This window comes from Muscardinus avellanarius (genome assembly GCF_963383645.1).
Source record: "Muscardinus avellanarius genome assembly, chromosome: 8".
In the NCBI taxonomy this organism is placed as follows: Eukaryota; Metazoa; Chordata; class Mammalia; order Rodentia; family Gliridae; genus Muscardinus; species Muscardinus avellanarius.
Window position 1 is genome coordinate 94,714,700 of NC_137794.1, and position 23,138 is coordinate 94,737,837.

A 23,138-nucleotide genomic window follows, 5' to 3' on the forward strand; every position below is an offset into this window, starting at 1 on the left:
GTCATTTTGCGGTCTTCTTCACAGACTGTTGTTTCCTCCTGACCTTGTCCCATTGCCCTTTCCCCCAGTACTATTTTTTTTCTTTTGTCATACTGGGTATTGAACCCAGGGGCGTTCTACCTCTGAGCTACACCCAAAGCCCTATGTTTTATTTTTTTATTTTTGAATCAGGGCCTAACAAAGTTGTGGAGGGCCTCACCAAGTAGCTGAGACTGGCCATGAATTTGTGATCCTTCTGTCCCAGCCTCCCAAGTACTAGGACTGCAAGCCTGTGCCACCATGCCTAGCTTCCTCCTAGTACTTCTAATAATTTTTGTTGCAGATATACTATAGCTCTTTTGTTTCCTATTATCTTCCTCTGAAAAGTCTTGTTTCCTTTCTAACAGACAGTTAACTTTCTTGAAGTCAAACTTTGTAACTTTTCAACCTTTACTTTCTGTAGGTATTCCTGGAGTCTTCCCCAGGTGCACATAAGTAATTCAGGGGAATATAAATTCGTACACACATTTCAAGTCTCAAACAACTCTCTTGCACAGACAGTTGCACAGACAACACACAAAAGCAAACCTTACCTGGTTAGATCTCAATTGGGAGCCAATCAACTCTAATATCTACCAGCTTTTGCTCACACACCAATGCTATTTAATAATGAGAGCTTTTTTCCTTCTTAGAATGTATAAATGTTAGCATTTTGATATCGGGGAAATTATTTTACTTTATATAAAGTACAAGTACACCCAAAAAGTTACATAGTAAAGTGTCTATCTCAGGGTAGTAGGCAAATTTGTTATTTTTACTTAAAATTCTGCACCTGGAAAATGTTTTAATCAGACATAGTAAAATACTTAAAAATCTGATAGAAAAATTTTATTTTGTTTCAAAATTCTGTATCTCTAGTTTCCTTTTTCTCTTAGTTAAATGATTTCCAAAAGTGGATAATTGTCACTTTAAATGTATTACCAAAATTTAGTTTTCCCCAAGTAATTTTTAGGGTCAGCTAATGATGTTTTTGAAGTCTACAGCTAAAACTTATTAAAACAAAATATCTCATCTTTTTCTACCTAGCTAACTAAGTGTGAAACTTCATTGTTTTTTATTAACTTAATACTTTGAATAATGCATATAACCATTTAATATCTAAAACATGGTCAGTACTGACCCGCTCGCTATACAATAGAATTTATATTGGATAGCATAAATGTGGCCTGTTTTACCAAAATGTTTCCTTTTCTTAACCATTTAATATCTAAAACATGGTCAGTACTGACCAGCTATACAATAGAGTTTATATTGGATAGCATAAATGTGGCCTGTTTTACCAAAATGTTCCCTTTTTTTTTTTTTTTTTGGCAGTACTGGGAATGAAACCCAGAGACATTCTGCCTCCAAGCTACACCCTCAGCCCTATTTTCCATTCTTTATTTTGAAACAGTGTCTCAGTGAGTTGCAGAGGGCATCACTAAGTAGTAGCTAAGGCTGTCCATGAACCAGGATCCTCCTGTCTTAGCCTCCCAAATGCTGGGATTACAAATGTACGTCACCACGCCAGGGTCAAAAATGTTCTTGATTTTCATAAGTTTAAAGAAAATTTTCTTTCTGTTTTGGTTTTTGTTTGTTTTGTGTGTGTATGCTTATGTGATATTGAGGACTGAACCTAGGGGCATTATACCTTCAAACTACAACCACAGCCCTATTTATTATTTTTATTTTGAAACAAGTTCTCACTAGTTTGATGAAAGTCTCACTGTTATTTAGGCTGTCCTCAAGCCTGTGATCCTCCTGTCTTATTCTCCTAAGGGAGTACAAGCATGTGCCACCACGCCCGGCTACAAAGGAAAAATTTTTAAAGACAGTAGTAATCTAAAAGAAGTGATAATTATATTATCAGGCAAAATTAACTTTTTTATTTAAGAAATAAAAAAGTTTAAACAGTTATTTCAAGAAAAAGACTGGCAATTTCCTTAAGTAGAATTCCCTTTGAAAGTTCCTTTTTTCCTATACATATAGTAAAATAATGCTACTCAGCCTTTGTATTTCAAAACACCTCCTTTAACATTGTCTTTATATTACAGATGTTGAGGAAAATGAAGATGTTGGAGCAACCTCTCTGCCCACTCAACCACCTCAGCCATCATCCTCATCAACTTTTGACCCAAGCAGCATGCCGGCAGGCAGCTATACTGGAATACAGATTCCTCCAGGCGCACACGCCCCAGCTAATACACCAGCAGAAGTGCCTCACAGCACAGGTAGGAAATCAAAACAATTTTGAATTCCTCTTTTATAAATAAGAATCATACTTCATGTCATATATCTACCTCTTAGTGATGGTCAGGAAGTATGATGGTGATCCTAAAGTAATATGTGAATCCATCCTTTCATTAAAATTTTAATTTTTATTACAATCTAGCTCTTTGAGCAATGACAAGCAATTATATGCATAGATAACTATTAACATTTTATTAATCAGAGTAGCATCTATACTTTTTGTATTACTGCTTTTCTTTTCTCTCCATTGTAGTTTGAGAATAGCACTGAAGTAAGTGAAATTTTCCGTAGGGTATGTCAGTTAGGATCTCACTGTCATAGCAAAATTTGCATCCTGTCTGCGCCCTGCACTTGGGTGTCATTATGAGAAGCAGGTATTGAGGCACAGAGTCTCAGTGGCAGTGGAATCATAAACAGGTAAAAGGAGGGGGTTCAGGTTCTTTTTTTCAACGTTACAAATGTCCTGTGGGAGGCTAAGACAGGATGGCGGGTCTGAGGCCAGCTTCAGCAACTTAGTGAGACTCTGTTTAAAAATAAAAAATAAAACGGACTAGAGTGTAGAAAGCCCCTGGGTCAATTCTCTCTCTCTCTCTCTCTCTCTCTCTCTCTCTCTCTCTCACACACACACACACACACACACACACACACACACACACACACAGAGAAAAGTGAGAAATAATAACTGTCTTTGAATAAATCAGTACTACATGTATATGTTTTCATAGAAAAAAATGACAAACTGATATCCAATAACAAGTTAGTGTCAATAAAGATACATTCACATCTTCAAAAGTATTCTCATTTACTTGTATTGTTGACAAGGTATCCCCCTTCCTCCCATTAACCATGTACAGCCTTATTTAAATCTTATGTCTAATTTATTTTTATGTTTTCCAAGAGTTGTTTTAAATTTTACTTTCACCTAAGCATAAGAGTGACCTATAAATTATACAAACACTACAGAATGTTCCAACTAGTGAACTGAGCATCATCCCTTGAGCTCTGATGTGTATTATCTTACACCCATCACTTCAAAATGTTTCATTTGTTGACCTCATGTTACCCAAACCATTTTGTCATTTTTATCAAATTGAGTAACAGTTAAAAGCTTTTAATTCTAGGTTTTGTAGCCCAGTTTCAGAAGTCTTATAAGTAAAAAGTACATGGAACGCCGTTGAAGTATTTTATTACCTTTTTAGAAACATTCGATATTTCCAGTGCAGTATAGATAGCAAAACCAGCTCTAGACGAAGAAGGAGATACTATAGGTGAGCAAATAGGCGGCCTGGGGGGATGGGAGGGGGGAAGAGGGAAATTCTCTGATGTTCATAATGTACATTAACAAATATATCAAAGTCAGTCACTAAGCCAAACATGAGAAGGAGGGAGGGAGAGGAAATGGGGCGGGAATTGGGTAAGGGCTAATTGGGTGATGTGTGCAATTATGCCTACACCATCTTGAACTCCCATTAAGATGTATGACTTCAGTGCACCAATAAAAAGTTAAAAAAAAAAAGCAGCTACTTTGGTGTATTTGCTTTTGGTGAATACTGTTCAGAATGGACTTAAGTGTTATTCACTGGTGAGAAGTTCCAGACAGGCATTCTCATAGAGGACAGAGGTGCGGCAATGCCTCCTGAAGGCAAATAATATGAGTTGTACAGTGTCTGCCCCTTGCCAGACCACAAACCGAACAGGCATTCAGTGTCCTTCAACCTGGATGTGTTTTTAATCTAAAGTGAGATTAATCATATACTTATTTCTCATGGTCATTTTAATTATTAAAAGGAATAAATTTATAACTGACTAGAACAAAGCCTGAAGCAAAACCTAGTAATCAGCATAGAGTAGCTTACTTTCCTTCATTTATTCCCCCTTTTCCTATTTGTGTGCCAAAGATTCAGGGAATTTAGTGGCAGGTTAATGAACATTTAAAGTCATTTTGTTGGCCAGGTATGGTGGCACATGTTTGTAATCCCAGCATTTGGCAGGTGGAGACCAGAGGATCATAGTTCGCAGACAGCCTCAGCTACTTAGTGAGGCCCTTCGCAACTCTGAGACCCTGTCTCAAAAAATAAAAGACTAAGCCGGGCGTGGTGGCGCACGCTTGTAATCCCCGCACTTGGGAGGCGGAGACAGGAGGATCGCGCAGGTTCGAAGCCAGCCGCGCGCGCTGGCTTAGGAGACCCTGTTTCTAAATAAAAATATAAAATAGATCTGGGAGTGTAGCCCAGAGGTAGAAGGGCTTCCAGGAACCCCAGTATCACCAAAAAATAAAAATAAAAAAATAAATAAAAGACTAAAAATAGGACTGGGGGGTGGTACAGCTCGGAGATAGAATACCCCTGGGCTCCAGCTCCAGTACTGTAAAAAATATATATCATTTTGTGAATCAAGAGAAGTACCACATCTGAAGGTAGGACATTAGACATACAGAAAGATTTTCTGCGAGATACTACTTTCAATTCCCAAAATTATTGGTTTACTGCTCCCCCTTTACCTTTAAGATTGCAACTTTAGGAATCTATGCTTTTAACAGTACATGTAGAGCAGAGTTCAGATAAAGTCACATGTACATATAGTTTATATTTAGATTTATTCTATGTTACATGAAGAAAAGAACACAATTTTAATATGACACCCAAAAGGATAAAATGTGTCAAACCAACAGATATCTCCTGGTTAGAATATCTGTGGCCTGAATATAAATATTAGATGATATAAGTCCAAATTTATTCTTACAAAAAGTGTTTAAATAATTGTCATGGTAATTTATATGTTTATTCTTACAGCAACTATAGCACATACTACAGTCTCATTTATAGTCTAGAGAGATTAAATAATCATTCCAAAAGAGAAAACATATCCAGTGACAACCAGAATTTGGGCTCTGTCTTTTTTACTTCATATTTTTGCCGCCTCCTTTCTATTTCTCTTTCTCCAAGAAACTAAAATCCTGTGAAATCAAAACCTGCTTTTCTGAAGCTGTGTATTTCCCTTTAATATTGGTATGAGATTTGGGAATCTCCTCTTAGTCCCCAGATTTTTTTATTTTACTTGAAACATTTTAAAATCAGTTCATAGTTGTCTAATAAAAAATAAAAAAACATTTTTAGTTTATAAATATAGCAGATGTTTCCCCTCTTACTCACTTTAGGAATGATTTATTTTCTCTCATATAAAGGTTCAGGATGTACTTTTATCAAAGGGAAATCCTTAAGATAGCTTAAAAGAATAGTGTGTACTAATTTACAGTTTTTAGTTCTCCCATAATAAAGCAAAGGAGGCGCAAGAAGGGTAGGGAAATGATTGTTTAAAAGGCAGTGCTGGCCCTTGTTCCTTAAGCACTCACAAATACCATGTGCAGATTATCGTCTCTGAAAACAATGCTTCTTGCAGTTTGTAAATATTGCAGATCTTAGTAGAAAATCTAGTTAGATGAAATAGTAGAGAATGTTATAATTAATAGCAACCTTTTCACCTCACACATAAAACTGATCTGTGTTGTGATGGCGGTGGTATAAGAGAGTTCTGTTAAGGCTTTGATATTTTGTGGTTTATGTTCCTCATCGGTTAGCCTGCCTTTTGCCCCTCTTCTCTGTCTCTCTATATCTTTCTTTCAGGGTTCTGTTGAGTTATACTTTTTGGATAGTCTCTCTAGTTATCTAACTTCCACTTGTCTCCCTTTTCAGAATCCCCGCAGTTTAGTCAGTAGAGCTCTTAGGTACTTAACTAGTAATCTGATAATATTTCGTGCTTTAATATGTATTAATCTCATCTACTATGCTATATAATCATCTACTTTAATTCATCAGAAGCCAAATTCTAACACTTCATTTTTGTTAAATAATAGGAAGAAATTTACAACTCAATTCTACTTTCCTCAGAACTGTTTTCAGGATCATATCACTCAATATTATGACCTTTTTGCAGGTTATTTGATTATACCTATCTGAATCAAGAAAATCAGGTATCTCAGTAATTAACTAACCAGCATAAACTAAAATCCATTTCCTAAATCACCTGGGTATGTATGAGCTTCTATTGGGCCACGGGGTATGTGCTGGTGGTGGCTGCCAAGAGGCCCAGCGCAGCCTCTGTGCTCGGGGTGAGCGGATGGCGCCTTTGCCCACTGCCTGAGTGCTGCAGGCCAAGGCTCTGTGTTGTCAGTTCAAGTCCAGTGGAATGACTGTGGCAACCGTACGCAAGAAGCTACAAACTAACTTTTTTCAATTTTACATATTACTTAAATGAGATTTTACTATATCGCTAAAATTTTTTCACTGTAAGTTGTTTTGTTGTTAATAAAAGATTTTATTAGTAAGAAAAATTAAAGCAGGATCCTGACCAAAATGTATAACTTTTCCATAAAGCAGTTGGTTGGAAGATTTTAATTTAGGGAAAAAATACGAATTACTTAAAAACATACTATTGATATATGGACTAGATTGTGAGGAGGTTCATAAAATTGCACTTTTTAATATGTATACAGAAATAAACACAGTCATCTGTGTATAGTTTTGGTACAGATGCTTCAGAGCACTAAGCTTGACTCGGTAGTTTTTTGTTTTGTTTTGTTTTTGCGGGTCTGGGGATGGAACCCAGGGGCATTCAACCTCCGAGCTATACTCCCTGCCCTATTTTTTATTCTTTACTTTGAAACCGGGTCTCACTGAGTTGTGGAGGGCCTCACTAAGTAGCTGAGGATGTCTGTGAACCACGATCCTCTGGTCTCAGCCTCCCGAATGCTGGGATTATAAGCATGCGCCACCACGCCCAGCTGGTGGTGTTTATAGATCCTAGGTAGTTTTTGAAGATCCCTCTCAGATCTTACAATCTAACTTTTTTAACTTTTGTCTTTTTGGAACTGGGGATTAAACCCAGAGCACAGCACTATTACCTGCTTTGCAGGTGCTTTGCCACCGAGCTACATCCCAGCCCCTCTAAATTTTTTAAATTATATATATATATATATATATATATATATATATATATTTATATGCTTTAAATACTTGAAAATTTTTGTGGAAAAATTATGTCAGATATTGATAGTTTTAATATGCTTGGTTAGCACTTATCAAAATAAAGCCAAAAACGTTATCAAATTGGTCAATTTAAAATTTATATGTCAGCCAGGCCTGGTGGTATATATTTAAATTCCGAGTACTTGGGAGCCTGAGACAGGAGGATCACAAGTTCCAGGGCAGCCTCATAAACTTAATGAGACCTTGTATCAAAATAAAAATTAAAATAGAGCTAGGGGTATAGCTCAGATGTAATGTACCTCTGGGTGTAATCCCTATTACCACACACAGTCACAAAAATATATCTCTTGACTTTGCTACTTAATTACTACTATAATTTTTATATAAGTATATTTTTACATATATAAGAATATTCACTTTAGGACTATCTGTAGTAGCAAAAATCGAAAACAAGCTGTTCATCAGTAATGGGTAGCTCTATAAATTACAGTGTGTGAAGAAAATGGAATTATTCAGCCATTAAGAACAAAGCAGATTTATTTATTTATTCATTTTTATGTGGATCATATTGCAAATGGCATACATTCAGACTGTGCTTGGTGCCCCCCACTCCCACTTTCCCTTCTCACCCTCCCAGCAACGAGTGTCCAGGTTTAACTGTGCTATATTCATACTTTTATACATATTCTAATGTAGCTCCTCCATTAATCAACCTCAGCACAAGGCAGATTTAATGGGTTAATCTGGAGTTATTGCTAAGCCATGTTAAGTGAAACACATACAGAAAAGTATAGTTCAGCCATTTGCAGAACATTCATACTAGCACACACTTTATACCTTCTAGGGATGGGTTTGTGTAGAGTATTTTGATTTAGGTAGGAAAATAGAATAGTGTTGATATGTGGATAGCTTTTGATTAAACACACGGGTTTTTGGTACCTTCATAACTGGCAATAGCCCTAACATGGCTTGCAGTGGAAACGAAAGGTAGGCTTTAATCTGTCTATGATTTTACCATTTAAATTTGCATTTGGCTTTTTACTTATATCCTATCACATTTTTAAGATTATTTTATTTCAGTTATTATTTAAAAACTAAGATTTTCATGAAATGTTTGTCCTAACACAAAATTAAATGAAGTAAAATAGTCTATATATAAATGAATTTTCCCCTTGGGTTAGAGATGAAAAGATTCTTCAGAGTCAAAACTCTGAACCAGGATAACTGTATTTTAGAATTTCAGTCAGCCTTTATGAAGCCATCATTATAAAACTCTGATTAACAATATGTATTTATACCTCTAGGTACTTTCCCCTTTATTTTCTGCTTTCTCTCTGTTCCCACTTTCTTATCTCAGTGTCTTTACCACTTTACCTTTACTAAAAATTGCCCATTTCACTTTGACCTATTGAAATTTAATCTATAACCTTGGAACAAATAAACCTTGATTTAAGAGATTATTTGATTTTGTTGACATATAGTAATCAGCGTCTTACTTCGCTTTTTCTCCTGATTGCATCATTTAAGATTATTTTGAAAAGCTTCAACAAAGGTTAACTATTTAGCATCAATATTGGTGCTAGATATTGGTTGACTGTAACAGCTTTAACAAGTTCTAACAGAAAGTCACACTTAATGGATCTATAAAATATCATCTTAAAAGCACGTTACCTGAGAATTTTGGAGTATATGTAATTTCATTGCAAAAGAGATGAAATGAGACTTATAAGTTAAACTCAAAGCTATGTTCCACTGTGTTTCCAAACTTATTTAATGGGCTAAGAAATTAAAAGGTAAGAAGGAAGTCTGTTACCTTTACCAATGTGTGGTAAATTTTTAATAGAGAAGCAAGATGAAACATCAGACATGACAAGCAATATATGTATTAGGAAATGTGTAGCCAATGCATGCAACGTAGTATTTATGACATATTTTACTAAATGTTTTATACCAGCCTCTAACATCAAATCAGTACAAATAAGAGTCCATTAAAACTTCAAGAAAATAGTTAAGTGAAGTAATAAAATTCCCTCGTGATATTTTAAGCTCTTGTCGCATATATCATTAAGAAGTATAACCCTTTATACCCATTTATGATTTTCTCATTTGCAGGTGTAACGAGTAATACTATCCAACCTACTCCACAGAACCTTCCAGCCATAGATCCTGCACTGTTCAATACAGTTTCCCAGGGTGAGTCAGCTGACTGCTCTGTGAGCTATACTGTCTCTCCTGTGTGGGGGTGTTCCTTTGTAATATTACCTTGGGAGTACCCTATATTTAAGTGTTTGTATTTAAATTTGAATGTCAAGGTAATTTGCAGCAAATTTCCTCTAATGCCTACATTCTGAAATGAACTTACAATGTTTCATATTACCAAAAATGCCCAAATTCAGTGGTGTTCCCATTTGTTAAAGTTCTTTTTACATACATTGCTGGATATGATGGCACAAACATCTCAGCCAACCCTGCCATGAAAACTTATGCTGGCTTTGTTTGGTTCAAGAGTGTTTTGTGATGATGACATTTCTTATATGCACGGAATTAATAGACTATCCAAAAAGAAAGACGCCATTGTTGAAAATAAAAGTCTTTGAGATTTATTATTTTGGTGGGCTGGTTCATAGGCTAGGTGATTGATTTGATGATTATCTTTTCTGCTTTCTGTTTATTATTATTATCTTTTCTCTTTCTGTTTTTTACCTGAAACCAGATGTTGAGTGATTTGGTCTTTCTCGTTCAGTTTGTTTTCTTCATATATCTAACGATATTTAATCTTTTTATACTTCGAGGGAATTTTTTCTTTTTAAATATATTTTTAGTTATGCATTGTAACTATATATCATAATGAGGTTCCGAGTGATAGGAAAATATACATGTACACAGCACTTTGTGTTTCCCTCTGGATCTCTTCCAGCTCCCTCCTTCTCCTCATTCAGATTATTGATATTGGTGTTGATAACTTCACATTTGTACACAGCCGTTTTTTAGCTATTTCCTTCATCAGAGTAGAGAAAAAATCTTGACTAATTATTGTTAGTAACTGTATGAGTAGGACTGACTGTTAAGTCTACATGGCTTCCAACTATGCAGAGAGTCTTCAAGGAAGGGGTGGGAGCTGGACAACACACCTTGTCAGTCCTCGCACTGTCCAGGGAGTTTGATTCACAATTTTAGAGGATGTTCTGTATCTTTTTGCTTAGGGATTAAAGTAAAAGTTGAGAAGCTGTTAGGGGTAAAGATGGTCTGCAGAGGTGGGCATAATGAGGAAAGATAGGAAACCAGTATTTCTTGGTTTCTATAAAGATCCCACCTATACCCTTTCTCAACTTTCTCTGAATAGCATCCAGTTAACACACAACCACATGCTTATGTTTTCTGTGTGTGTGTGTGTGTGTGTGTGTGTGTGTGTGTGTGTGTACTCAATGTACATACACACACTATCTCTACATATATGTATGCACATACAAATAATGTTCTCTCACCCATTTTATTGTTAAAATGAAGCTAATGGGCGGGAGTGGGGGTGGGGGTGATATGTGATTCTTGACTAATACAGCCCTAGTGTCCAGAGCATATGTAAAGAGTTCCTACAGATGAATAAGTAAAATTTATAAGTAAAAACTTATTCATTTAAAGTGAGCGTGGTTTTATGTTAATAGATGCAAAAATACTTTAAACGAATGATAATCCACAATGTTGATGAAGCGTGTTTGAGGGAAGAATTCTGCATCCTATTGGTGGGAATATAAATCAGTAAAACTTTTTTAGTAGCATATTTCACTATCACAGCTACAAGTGTTATATCTTTTGACCCAGCTATTTCAATTTCAAGAATTTATCATAAGAAATACTTAAACTTGGGCACAGTGTATTTATTAAGATATTTACTTTGCTGGAATTGGGTGGCACACAAATGTAATTTCAGTCTTTGGGAGGCAGAGACAGAAGAGTCACAAGTTCAAAGCCAGCCTCTACAATTTAGACTCTGTTTCAAAATATAATTTTTTTTTAAGGGCTAGGAATGTAGCTCAGAGCTAGAGATACAATTCTAAAACCAAAAAGAAATATCCCATAAAAAAGATACTTGTTTAGGGCATTTATTGTCTATATTAATAGTGAGGCGGAAACAGGAGGATCACGCAGGTTCAAAGCCAACCACGCTGGCTTAAGAGACCCTATTTCCACATTAAAAAAAAAAAAATAGGTCTGGGAATGTAGCCCAGAGGTAGAAGGGTTTCCAGGAACCCCGGTACCACCCCAAAATAAAATAAAATAAAATAAAATAAAATAAAATAAAATAAAATAAAACAGGGCTAGTAGTGTAGCTTGGAGGTAGAATGCCCCTGGATTCCATCCCCAGTACTGGAAAAAAAAATAGTAGAAAATGATTTTAAATGCTCATTAACTGGAATGTGATTAAATATGCTCTATCCCTATGGTGTTAATACTGTACACATATTCAGAAGAAATGTCAGGGCAGAACGTAATTATGGTAGCCTCATGGTAAAGCTCTTGCACAGCATTCGCAGGTTCATAATAAAGAATTTGTCACTCTCAGATGAAGAGATAGCCTAGCTAGACTAAGAAAGGTGGGTTATAGGACATTGTATGTAGTATAACTTAGTTCAGGGAAAAACAACTATCTTTCTATACATACATATATGCATGAATACATAAGGAAATCTGTAGAATATACAAACTAATAATAGTGATTAATATGAATCACATTCTGGGCTATAAAACACACCAAGAAATATTTAAAAATAGAAATCCTAAAGCATTGGTTCTCAGGTTTCAGTGAAATTTAACTAGAACTCAATGACAGAATGATAACTGGAAAATTTCAAAATACTTGGAGATTCAGAAACATATTTTATAATGCATGTATCAGTAAAGAAGTTTAAAAATACTCTGAATTATATGAATACATAATATATCAAAATTTAGGGACTGTTGCAAAGGCAGTGCTTAGACCGAATGAACATATTAGTAAAGAAACTACTCTTCTAAGAATCTATCTTAAAAGATAGAAGGAGAAGGAAACATTAAGTCCAAACTACACATAAGAAAGAAAAAACAAACAATGAAAAGATGCATGAGACCAATCCCATTGTTAAGTACCTAGGGATAATGTGACCAAGGAAATGAAACACTTCCACAGTTAGAAAATATGAGGAAGGAAATCAGTGAACACACACACACACTGAAAAACTCTGTGCTCATGGATTAGAAGAATTGATTGTTAAAATGTCCATAACAACCCAAAGCAATTTACAGATTAATTGCACTCTGCATTTAAAATATCATTGACATTCAGCCTGGCGTGGCGCACACCTGTAATCTCCGCGCTTGGGAGGCTGAGACAGGAGGATCGCGCAGGTTCAAAGCCAGCCTCAGCTACTTAGTGAGGCTCTCAGCAACTTAACGAGACCCTGTCTCCAAATAAAATATAAAATAGGTCTGGGGGTATAGCCCAGAGGTAGAAGGCCCCCCTAGGTTCCATCCCCAGTACCACACACATAAAAAAAATGTTGACATTCTTTACAGAACTAGGAAAAAAGCAATCTTGAAATAACATGGAAGCACAAAAGACCCCCAAAAGCCTAAGCAATCTTGAAGCTCAGAGGCCTTACTTGATTTAAGACATACTCCAGAGCCACAGTCACTGTAGCAGCATGTTACCGGCATAGAAACAGACACCTGGGCCAGTGGAACAGAGCAGTGATCCCAGAAATAAACTCATCAGTCAGTTCTTTATTTCTTGGATCGTGCCATTAGTGCACGATCTGAAAATTCATCACCAGACCTGAGGCCATCTAGATTTTCTCCTACTATGTATGCCTTTTAGGAGTTTTACAGTTTTGCGTTTTGTATTTAGTTATGTGACTTTTATCAGAATCAAAAATTTTCTGCTCTGCAAAAGCACTATCAGGAGAATGAAAAGACAAGCCACAGACTGGGAGGGAATTGCAAAAGACATATCTGATGAAGGACTGTTGCCTAGAATATACAAAGCACTCCTAAACTCAGCAGCGACCTAATGATCTTACTTTAAAATGACCAAGTACCTTAACAGACACAATGAAGATATTCAGATAGCAAGTAAATAAATGAAAAGCCACTGCACATCATAGGTCATCAGGGAAATGCAGATTAAAACAGCAGAGAGATACCTCTGGACCCCTAAGAATGGCTGCAGTCCAGAACACTGACAAGGAGATGGCGCCGTCGAACTCTCCTGCCCCCACTCATTGCTAGTAGGGATGCAAAATGGTACAAACATTTTGGAAGGCAATCTGACATTTTCTGACAAAACTAAGTACACTCTTACCATGCAATCCTGCAATTGTACTCCATGATATTTACCCAAAGATTTGGAAAACATGTCCACACAAAATCCTGCACACAGATATTAATGGCAGCTTTATTCATAATTGCCAAAACTTAGAAGCAACCAAGATCTCCTTCAGAAGTTAATAGATAAGTCTGTGGCACATTCAGTACTAAAAAGAAATGGACTGTCAACCCTTGAAAAGATATGGAGGGAACTTAATTGCAGATTACTAAGTAAAAGAGGCCAATCTGATTACAACTGATATTTTGGAAAACTAGAAAGATACAACTACAGACAGTAAAAGGTCAGTAGTTGTCAGGAGTTGGGGGAAGAAGGGAGGGATGAATAGCTGGAGGGCAGTTTTATAGCAGTGAAGCTTTTCTGTGTGATACTATAACAGCAGATTTGTGAAAATAGAAACTCTCCAAAAGCATAGCAGGTACAGAACCAAGAGTGAACCCTGGTGTAGACCCCGAGTGATAATGATGTGTCAGTGGAGGTTCATCTTTATAAGTCTTTAAAATAGTGGGTTTATAACCACTGTCAACGCCAGCGCCTCGAATACTCTTGTACACTATTCCTGCTACATTTTTGTCCTTAGTGCTAGTATTTATTGCCTCTTAATACAAAATGTGTTATATAAGTACAAATGTATGTTAATATTAGTTATTAAATATTTTTGCAATAAATTTGTGGCTAAATCTGGAGAGGAAGATGGAATTGGAAAGGTATTTGAAGCAGTGTTTAATTTTTTACTCGTATAAGTCTGTATAGTCTTAGGGTGTGGATAACAATTTAACCTCAAAGTTTTTTGAGTCTTAAATGAAACAGTATCTGAAAAGTATTTAGAATTGCCTGACATAATGAAATTCCACTTGTATTCATTACTACTATTACTGCCCTTATAAGACATATTAGCATTGCTGATAAGTAAGAGTTGATCAGACGGTCTCATGCTTTGTGTTCTATTTCCTCCAAGAGGAACTGCAGAGCAGTCATTCGCTCTCACTTCTGCCTCTGTTCTTGCAAGTCAGAGTACACTGGGATAAGATTATCCAAGACCCTGGAATTTCTAGAACTATGCACATAAGTTGGAATGAATTTCTAAAGACCCACTTGGAAAATATTTACAAGTAATTGTTCTGTCTTCTGTCTTGACATTAGATAATTCAGCTTTAGAAATGGATGTTTATGTCAATTGAGCATACTGTGATTTCTCTTTACACCTGAAAAATGTTGTCTTTGATCCAGGGCTGATCCAGGCCCCCTTTGCCATGGCAACCGAGAATTTGACTGACAGTTCTAGCTATCTTATATCTGTTCCCGTCCTGCCTTGTGAAAAGACAGGAGAAGCCCTCTTACAGAGAGGCTGTGGGCTTGTCCTCAGCACAGATGGAACTTAGAAGCACAGATTTCAGGAGAAAGACGTTGTTAGACCCTTTCTAATTCATATGCGATCCACCTGTGTTCTCTATCTGGTTCTCATTAAGACTTCTAATACATAGTAATGATAGAAAAACTTTTCTTTTTATACATTAGGTTTATGTTTACTATCTTGAATATAAAACCATAAAATCAGATAAACTGAAATTGAACAATTGTTCTCTTCTGGAAATGTTTTCCCTTGTATCTTCTGCTTCTTTTGAGTTTTTACACGTTGATTTAAAAGATTCAAAACTAAGTGACAGATTTCATTCAATTTAAAATATTGTTCATGTATCTACTGGCCTATGTATATCTTTTGTGAAGTGTATTTTATTCAGTTGCCCATTTTTTGGTTGGGTCAACTTTTGGGGGATGTTAAGTCTTTTAAGTACATTGTATATTCTAAATATTATTACTCTGTCAGAGGAATAGCTGGCAAAGATCTCACATTCTGTAGGCTCTCTTTTTACACCCTTGATGGTTTCCTTGATGAGCAGTCTTCCTACTTTAGTGCCATCCCATCTTGTTTTAATTTACTGAGATGTGGGGATGTTATTGAGAAAATTTCTATTTGTTCCTATCTGTTGGAATATTGGTCCTTTAGTAATTTCAAAGTCTCTAGTCTAATTTCCACATCCTTGATCCATCAAGTTGAGTCTCGTGCAAGGTGAAAGGTAGGGATTTACTTTTATTTTTCTACAAATGTATAACCAGTTTTTTCAGTACCATTTGTTGAAAAGGCTGCCTTTTCTCCAACATATACTATGGTACCCGTGTTCAAAATAAATTGCCTATAAATATGTGAATTTATTATCTCACTTGCAGGAGAATGGATGGACTTGGAAAAAATTACGTAAAGTGAAATTAGCAAGTCTCAGAAAATGAAAGTCATGTTTTCTTTCATTTACAGAAGCTAGGGAGTGATTGAGATACCAGAGGGATTTCAGATAATAAAAAAGAAACTCCAGTGAAGCTGGGAAGGTGGTCTAGGGGAGGGGATATGGAAAAAAGAGAGGAGGGGAGAGGGAGAAGCAATGAAGGAATCACTTCCAACCGACGTTATGTAGGTGTGTGAGGATACCAGTGTCGATTCCCGTGTGGGGAAGCGGGTGATGGGAAGGGGGCTGGGGAAGGCCCACCAAGTGCTCTGTGCATGTGTGTCAGTGTCACTCTGAGCCACATTATGGTGTGAGAATATAATCCACCAATAAAAATATAAAAATAAGTAAAAATTTTAATTCACATATTACCTCATTAATTTACCAGCTATATTTTTAATTGAAGGAATGCCTGATGTTTTATAGAATTGCAAAAGTAACTATTTAGTATTGCTTTTTAAATTCTTAAAATTGCTTCAAATAATATCTCTGTCTACAAACCATATTTGTATCTAATTCTACAAGTTGGTTATCATCTGATTGTATTTTACTAGTTGTAATTTGTTGTGCTTGTCTGTAAAGGCTTTCTTTCACTTAAAATAGTTTACTCATATTTTATAAATGTTGAAATTATTTCATGAAAAGCACAATGTTTTAAAACAATTTTATCAGTTGAGTAAGTTTAGTAAAACTAATTTCTTAGTAAAATAGTAACAGTTCTTGCCACTGTACACATTTTATTTGTTTAATAAATAAGTGATAAGTCAGGAAAAACAGTGCTAAAGCTAATGCTCTAAAAACTAAGACTAGTGCGAACATTAGGGCTTTTCTCCAGCAAATCCAATAAACTTTGGAAGTACGCCTTGTATATTTAAAAGATTGCTTGAGGTAGGAGGATAAAGTATTAAAGAACAGATGAGCAGTGTTAAGGTGAACTCTGTTTTAAAGTGTCTCACTCTCCTAGATGGTATCTGTATCAAAGTGAGTAAAGCCTCTTACTTTGAAAAACCACCAAAGAATCTTGTAACTATTTTTCAAGAAAAAAAAATATAAACTGAAGTGTACTTGACTAAATTTTATCAACTGAAGGGTAGTTGTTTTTTTTTTTTTTAAGTTTAATGGATAACATGTCAAGTCCTCAAAAATATTTAAAAATTTTTGTAAAAACATTCCTGATTTTTTAATATATAATTATATTTTATTACTTTTATTGATTTGTATTGCTTCTTAAACAAGACTGAAATTCAAGGAAATTAATTTCTAATGTACATGATGTACATTTACAAACATATCAAAGTCAGTCTTTAAGCCAAACATGAGAAGGAGGGAAGGGGTAGGGAATGGGGTGGGAATTGGTTAAGAGCCAGTTGGGTGACGGGTGCATGCATGCCTCTACCATCTTGTACTGCATTAAGACGTATGACTACAATGCACCGATAAAAAGAAAAATAAACATTTTCTGTTAAAATTAGGATGTAAGCCCAGCGTGGTAGTGCACACTTATAATCTCAGCACTTAGGAGTCTGACACAGGATGATCACAGGTTCAAAGCCAGTCTGGGCAACTTAGTAAGGCTCTCAACAAACTTAATAAGACCTTGTTTCCAAATAAGAAATAAAATAAGGCTGGAGGTTTAGCTTGGAGATAGAACACACCTGTGTTTAATCACCAAAACCAAAATAAATAAATAAATAAAATTAGGATGTAGCATTTCTTATTCACAACTGTAAGAATCATATTTTTCATAATTTTCAATAATATTAATTCAACAAGTATTTAAAGTATGTCCCGCTTTTTCTTACTCATTGAGTAAAGGAACCGAGCAGAGCACCTATAGTCTTTTATTGCCTGAGATAAAAACTGTAAGGTACATACATGTGTCAATACTCGTTTTGAAAATATTGGAAAGTCCTAATATTGATTAGGATTTGGTATCAGCTTATGTGGAGTTGCTGCCTCTTTCCCTAGAGAATGTCAACGTTTTCATTTTTTTGCTTCATCTATCTGTTGAAAAATTAAAAACAGCTTTAAAAAAAAATCATTAGCTTTTGAAAGTGCAGCCTTGTAAACAGACAGAATTGAAGTGTGTCGTCTGCTCATTGTGGTCTTTGCCCCCAGCCTTCACTCTCGGTGCTCTTGGAGTCCAAAATTAGCAAAGAAAAGGTAGTTATTTCAAAAGACAGGATGCAATGTCAGCGTTTTATCTTTTTAAAATTGTATGCAAGTATAGTCACATCTTAGATTAAATTAAATATTTTAATCTGTTTTAAATAGATTATTTAATTGGGCTTTACATATGTATTACATGTATAACTAGAAAATATTCTGGGAATGAATTTTGCAGAAATAATTTTAAACAGTTGTTTTCATGCTTAATTATGTATATTAATGATAAAAATTTGAAACCTTAAAGACTTTTTACATGGATGGCCCGAAAACATTTTCATGCTAAAAAAAAAGTTAAATAATATGTAATATTTTACATAATTATGGTATTCACCTTTTTTATTGAGGGCTATATTTATATTCTAGCTCATAAGGGTTGAACAGTTTAGTCTGTGTGTATTGTTCCATGAAGAAAGGCTCAGTGATTCTAGCATAAATGCCAAAGCTATTTTTCTTGTTTCATACAAACTAATTTTTGCAATTAATTTTCTAAAATATAAAGAATTCTAGTTTACTGCTTCTTGAAGGAAAATGTTATCCATATAAATTATTATGTATTGGTAATTCTTGTTTATATCCTGAAGAAAATTTATCAAAGTGCATATAGGATTGACAGAAGCTCATACTTTTATATAAACTTAAATATGTTCTTTAAGCATGTGCCTAACTTAACAGAGCACTTTTTGTGGTATAGTAAATTTCTTACTCTTTTTCTTCCAGGAGACATCCGTCTAACCCCAGAGGACTTTGCTAGAGCTCAGAAATACTGCAAATATGCAGGCAGCGCCCTGCAGTATGAAGATGTAAGCACCGCTGTACAGAATCTACAGAAAGCACTCAAGTTACTGACGACGGGCAGAGAATGAAGCCTTTGTACAAGAGATCCCTGTATTTTTGGCATAAGGAACTAACATCCATTACTCCATCTTCAGCCTACCAGGAGCACAGTTCTAAGGAAGACGTCTGCTCCACTGAATGGGACAATGAGATCTGTGTGGAGAGATTCCTAGCCAAGCATTCAGCAGCCTCAGCCAGTTTTCATTGTCCATTTAGCGGATCCAATAACCTGAGTCTATAGGGCTGATGTTGGTATTATCCTAAAAATGCTATTGAACCCAGCTTTAAAAAACCAAAACACAGCTCTGGAAAATTATATAGGGATTAAGCTTTCTTAATTTACATTACATTAAGGGAAATTTTATTCTATAATATTTGGACCCATAAATCATATTACTTTGCTATAAACTTCTAAATTTAACTTTTAATTAAGATTGCCAGAATAGTCTAGATTAGAGATGTTTTTGTTCTCAAATTAATAAAACAAATATGAACATCCAGAAATGCTAAATTAATCCAAAACATTCAAAACTCAATTTATTTTCCTGCTAGATATAACTTAAAAATTTTAAACTTTATGGGAGGAAATATAGTAAAAAAAAAAAATCAGTTTTAGACTTAAAAATAATGTTGGCTTTCCAACTCTTTCCCTTATTCATTAAAATTAAGGTGATTGGTATTTGTTTCATAGACAGTTTGACAGCATGTACTTGAAAATTTAAAAATGTGTAGCATTGCCTGGAAACTTGGTGCTTTCAGTTAAGGTTCTCCTCAGCTGCTGTGGGATGGATTCCAAAGCACCTAGGTGGAATGATGCAGAAGATTATAGGACTTTAGGTTCTCCGTTGTTACGTTTCTAAGTTTTGTGGGGAATTATGGACTTACTGTGTTACCTGCATTTGTGCTATGTAAAAAATAAACACAAAAATTCTTTTAATTAATTGAACTTTTTACAGAGCCAGAAGTCTTTTAATTTGTGTGAGAAAATTATCCTTTTTTAAGTTTTTATATTTACTCACAGGAATACAGATGTTTCTATAGGAATAAAGTATTAAAAAATGATGGCAAGTTGACAAATTTCAGATAATTGACAAATTTACCCAAAATTTATCTTGTCCATTTTATTTATGGCACTTGAATTGAAATCTTTTAACAGAGGAATCAGCAAGCTATGGAATGTGTTGTGTAAGACTTTACTAGAACAAAACCATCATTTTTGTTTTATCTGTGATTTCCACAACTGCAGTTGTGTGGCTTACAATTCTAAAACGTTTACTATCTGGCCCTTTAAGAAAAAGTTCACTGATGCTTAGATTCTAACAGCTTATTTGAAAGAAAATGAATCAGTTATTCATACTCATTTGTGTCCATTTTTATCTGAATAAATGTGACGCTGTTGTGTAGGGTTCGGTAGAATAAATGCTGAGGCAGAACTCTAAATGATCATAAATGCCTCCTGGAAAATATTCTCATATCTCTCACAGATATATAAACATTTGTATGGGTCAGCATTTGCATCTGGAAATCCAGTGCTTGAAAACTGGTTAGGATGAGTTCACTAGATCTCAATTCAGGCCTTATCGTGTCTACACACTCAGAAGTAAAGCCATCCCATCCTGTTTCACACCTTTCCTGTTGGCTCCCCTTGGGGGGGGGGGCTGGAGAGAAGGAGACGGAAATGTGAGGTCTACTCCTGAGTAGGGTGCATGGTATAATTAGATCTTCTCTGCAAAATGAAATTGACACCTTAGCCACCTCAGATTCAGTTAGGAGAGTTCAATGTGATACCATACATGAAGTGCTGAGCACATGCTAGCATTCCTGAATGTTAATTGTTGTTGATTTTAATGCTATAATAATGTAACTTAAAATGTTAATAATAACTTATTTCCCAAATATGAAATCCCAGTTGTCTTTGTGGCCCAGTGCTTAAAAAGCTTCTTGCATGAGGGGACTGAACTACGTGTTTTCTAACTTTGTATTTGTATTTCTTCATATAAAAGTTGATGATAAAATTAGGATGCATTTTCTGATGTAACACTAGGATAAGCAATTTTCATTTATTTATTCAGCGTGTATTCACTGAGCAGCTAATATGTGCCTGGTATTGTTCTTTGTAAGAAGAAACTACAAAAAAAATTCTGCCTCATAGAGTTTACATTCTGATGGGGAGGAAACAGATACATTTAATAAAGGTATATATTTGACCAGTGGTTTTCAAAGGGTGATTGTTAGGAATACATTTCTAAGGCCCTGTCTCAGGCCTATCAAGTCAGAAATTCTAAGAATAGGACCCAGTTTTCTGAGTTTTCAGAGAAAATTTAGTTGATCCCTGAAATCTAGTGGGTCCTAAAGTTTGAATGGTTTAGGTATTTTCAAATCAAAAAGATTGGGAGGCAGGAAGGAGATTCCTTCAAAACAATGATTTCCAAAGGTGTGGTCCCTGATCACTAGTAGCAGATCACCTGGGAACTTGCTAGGAAGTTCTGGGGATCACACTTGTGGAACTTCAATAATGAGTATACGCCAGAGAACACAAGAGCACAGACCAGGCGGTTGTTAGGTATGTGTGCACGTGTGCAAATGTATGTAGGGCAGTCAGAAGGGCCTCCCAGAGGAAACCATTGAGAGGAGGAGGAGGAGGCGGTACCTGGGCTGCAGGTGTGTGGAGGGAGAAATGAGGTCTGATGGCGGAAGTGGAGGCAGGTGGCTCGGGACAAGCAGGCTTTTTGTAAAGAACTCAGTTTTAACTGAATAAGATGAAAACTTCAGGAAGATATTGATGAGAGGACTGGCCTGATGTGGCTGGAATAACCAGATGTGACTCAACTGTTAAAGAGGTCTCTCGGCTCCTGTGTTGAGAATAGACCATCGGGAGAGCAATGATGGGAGCTTAAAGTGTTGCAGTAACGAAGGTGAGGTATGATGGCCTTGGAGGGTAGAAGATGGGATTGGGTTTGGGTGGATTCTTTGTACGTGTGAAGCCATAGAAGCACCATAAACTGGATATTTCAGTAAACATAGGATTAGTGAAGGTTGACTCCCAGTCAGCCGGAAAGCATGGAAGGAATGAGCAGTCACTGATCCCAGCTGGGAAAGTTGCCCGATTCTTTGACATTTAGGTTGAAATACAATGCTCCCAAGTTCTTGTAGCCATCTCAAATAAAACTGATAACAGTATTTTGTCATTGTGCCGGGGGGGGGGGGGACAATAAAGTCGCGTCTCCCATGATTGTCACAGAGAGCTCACCTGGTCGCTGCTTCACCGAAGCTGCCAGCAAGGATGGTTCCCACAGGTGGTGTGGCCAAGTGGACTTACAGGTTTCAAGGTTTGGCCACTAACCAAACCTCCACTGGTAGTAAAGGGGGTTGTTTTGTTTGTTTTGTTTATCCCCCCTCCCCTGGGCTGGTACTGGGAGTGGAACCCAGGGGCATTCTAGCTCTGAGCTACACCTCGAGCCCTATTTTTTTTTTTTTTTGGTATTCTTTATTTTGAAATGGCTTCTCACTAAGTTGCAGAGGGCCTCACTGAGTAGCTGAGGCTCAAATCTTCAATCCTCCTGTCTCGACCTCCCAAATACTGGGATTACAAAATATGTGCCACCATGCCTAGCCAAGTAATCAAAGTTTTGTTCTTAAAAAAGATAAAATAGAGCCAGGCGTGGTGGTGCGCACTTGTAATCCCCGTGCCTGGTAGGCCGAGGCCGGAGAATCGCACAGGTTTGAAGCCAGCCTCAGCTACTTAAGCTCTCAGCAACTTAGTGAGACCCTGTTTCCAAATAAAGTATAAAATAGGTCTGGGAGTATAGCCTGGAGGTAGAAAAGACCCTGGGTTCCACCCCCAGTACCACAAAAAAAAAAAAAAATCAGTTACAGGTCTTGAAAATTATATCCTCAGATGTTAAGACAATTTATATATGACTTCTAGAAATTTGAGGTTTATCTATGCATTGAACAGTTCTATGCTGTTCTTTCTAGAGAAACTTATATTGTACTAGCATCACTAAAAGTATTTTCACTTCTGAAGCAAACTGAAGTAACTGATGGGGTTGCAGGGTTTTGGTTATCTGCACAGCTTCCCTCTTTGCCTTTTTGTTTTATTAACTCTACTCATTTGGTGTACCAAAGCAATTGGATCAAATCTAGTCTGGCCCCTAAACAAATCTCTACCAGTAGCAAAAGTTCTGTTCTCAAGAGAGATCACAAAACGTTAAGACATCCATCAGTAAAGCTAGACTGTGA

At 36.1% G+C, this 23,138-nt stretch overlaps 1 protein-coding gene across 2 annotated transcripts in view; it reads left to right on the forward strand.

Annotated features, from left to right (window-relative positions):
• VTA1 (vesicle trafficking 1) overlaps positions 1-18,925 on the forward strand; it is a gene marked incomplete at both ends in the record, with an annotated part of 73,099 nt that extends 54,174 nt beyond the window's left edge. Inside the window, 3 exons of one of the 2 annotated variants that reach the window (XM_080700637.1) lie at positions 2,073-2,249; positions 9,366-9,446; positions 18,780-18,925. In XM_080700637.1, the coding sequence (XP_080556763.1) occupies positions 2,073-2,249; positions 9,366-9,446; positions 18,780-18,925 (404 nt within the window). The remainder of the gene's footprint in view (positions 1-2,072; positions 2,250-9,365; positions 9,447-18,779) is intronic. The other variant, XM_080700638.1, reaches the window with a different exon arrangement.
• Positions 18,926-23,138: the final 4,213 nt, after the last annotated feature.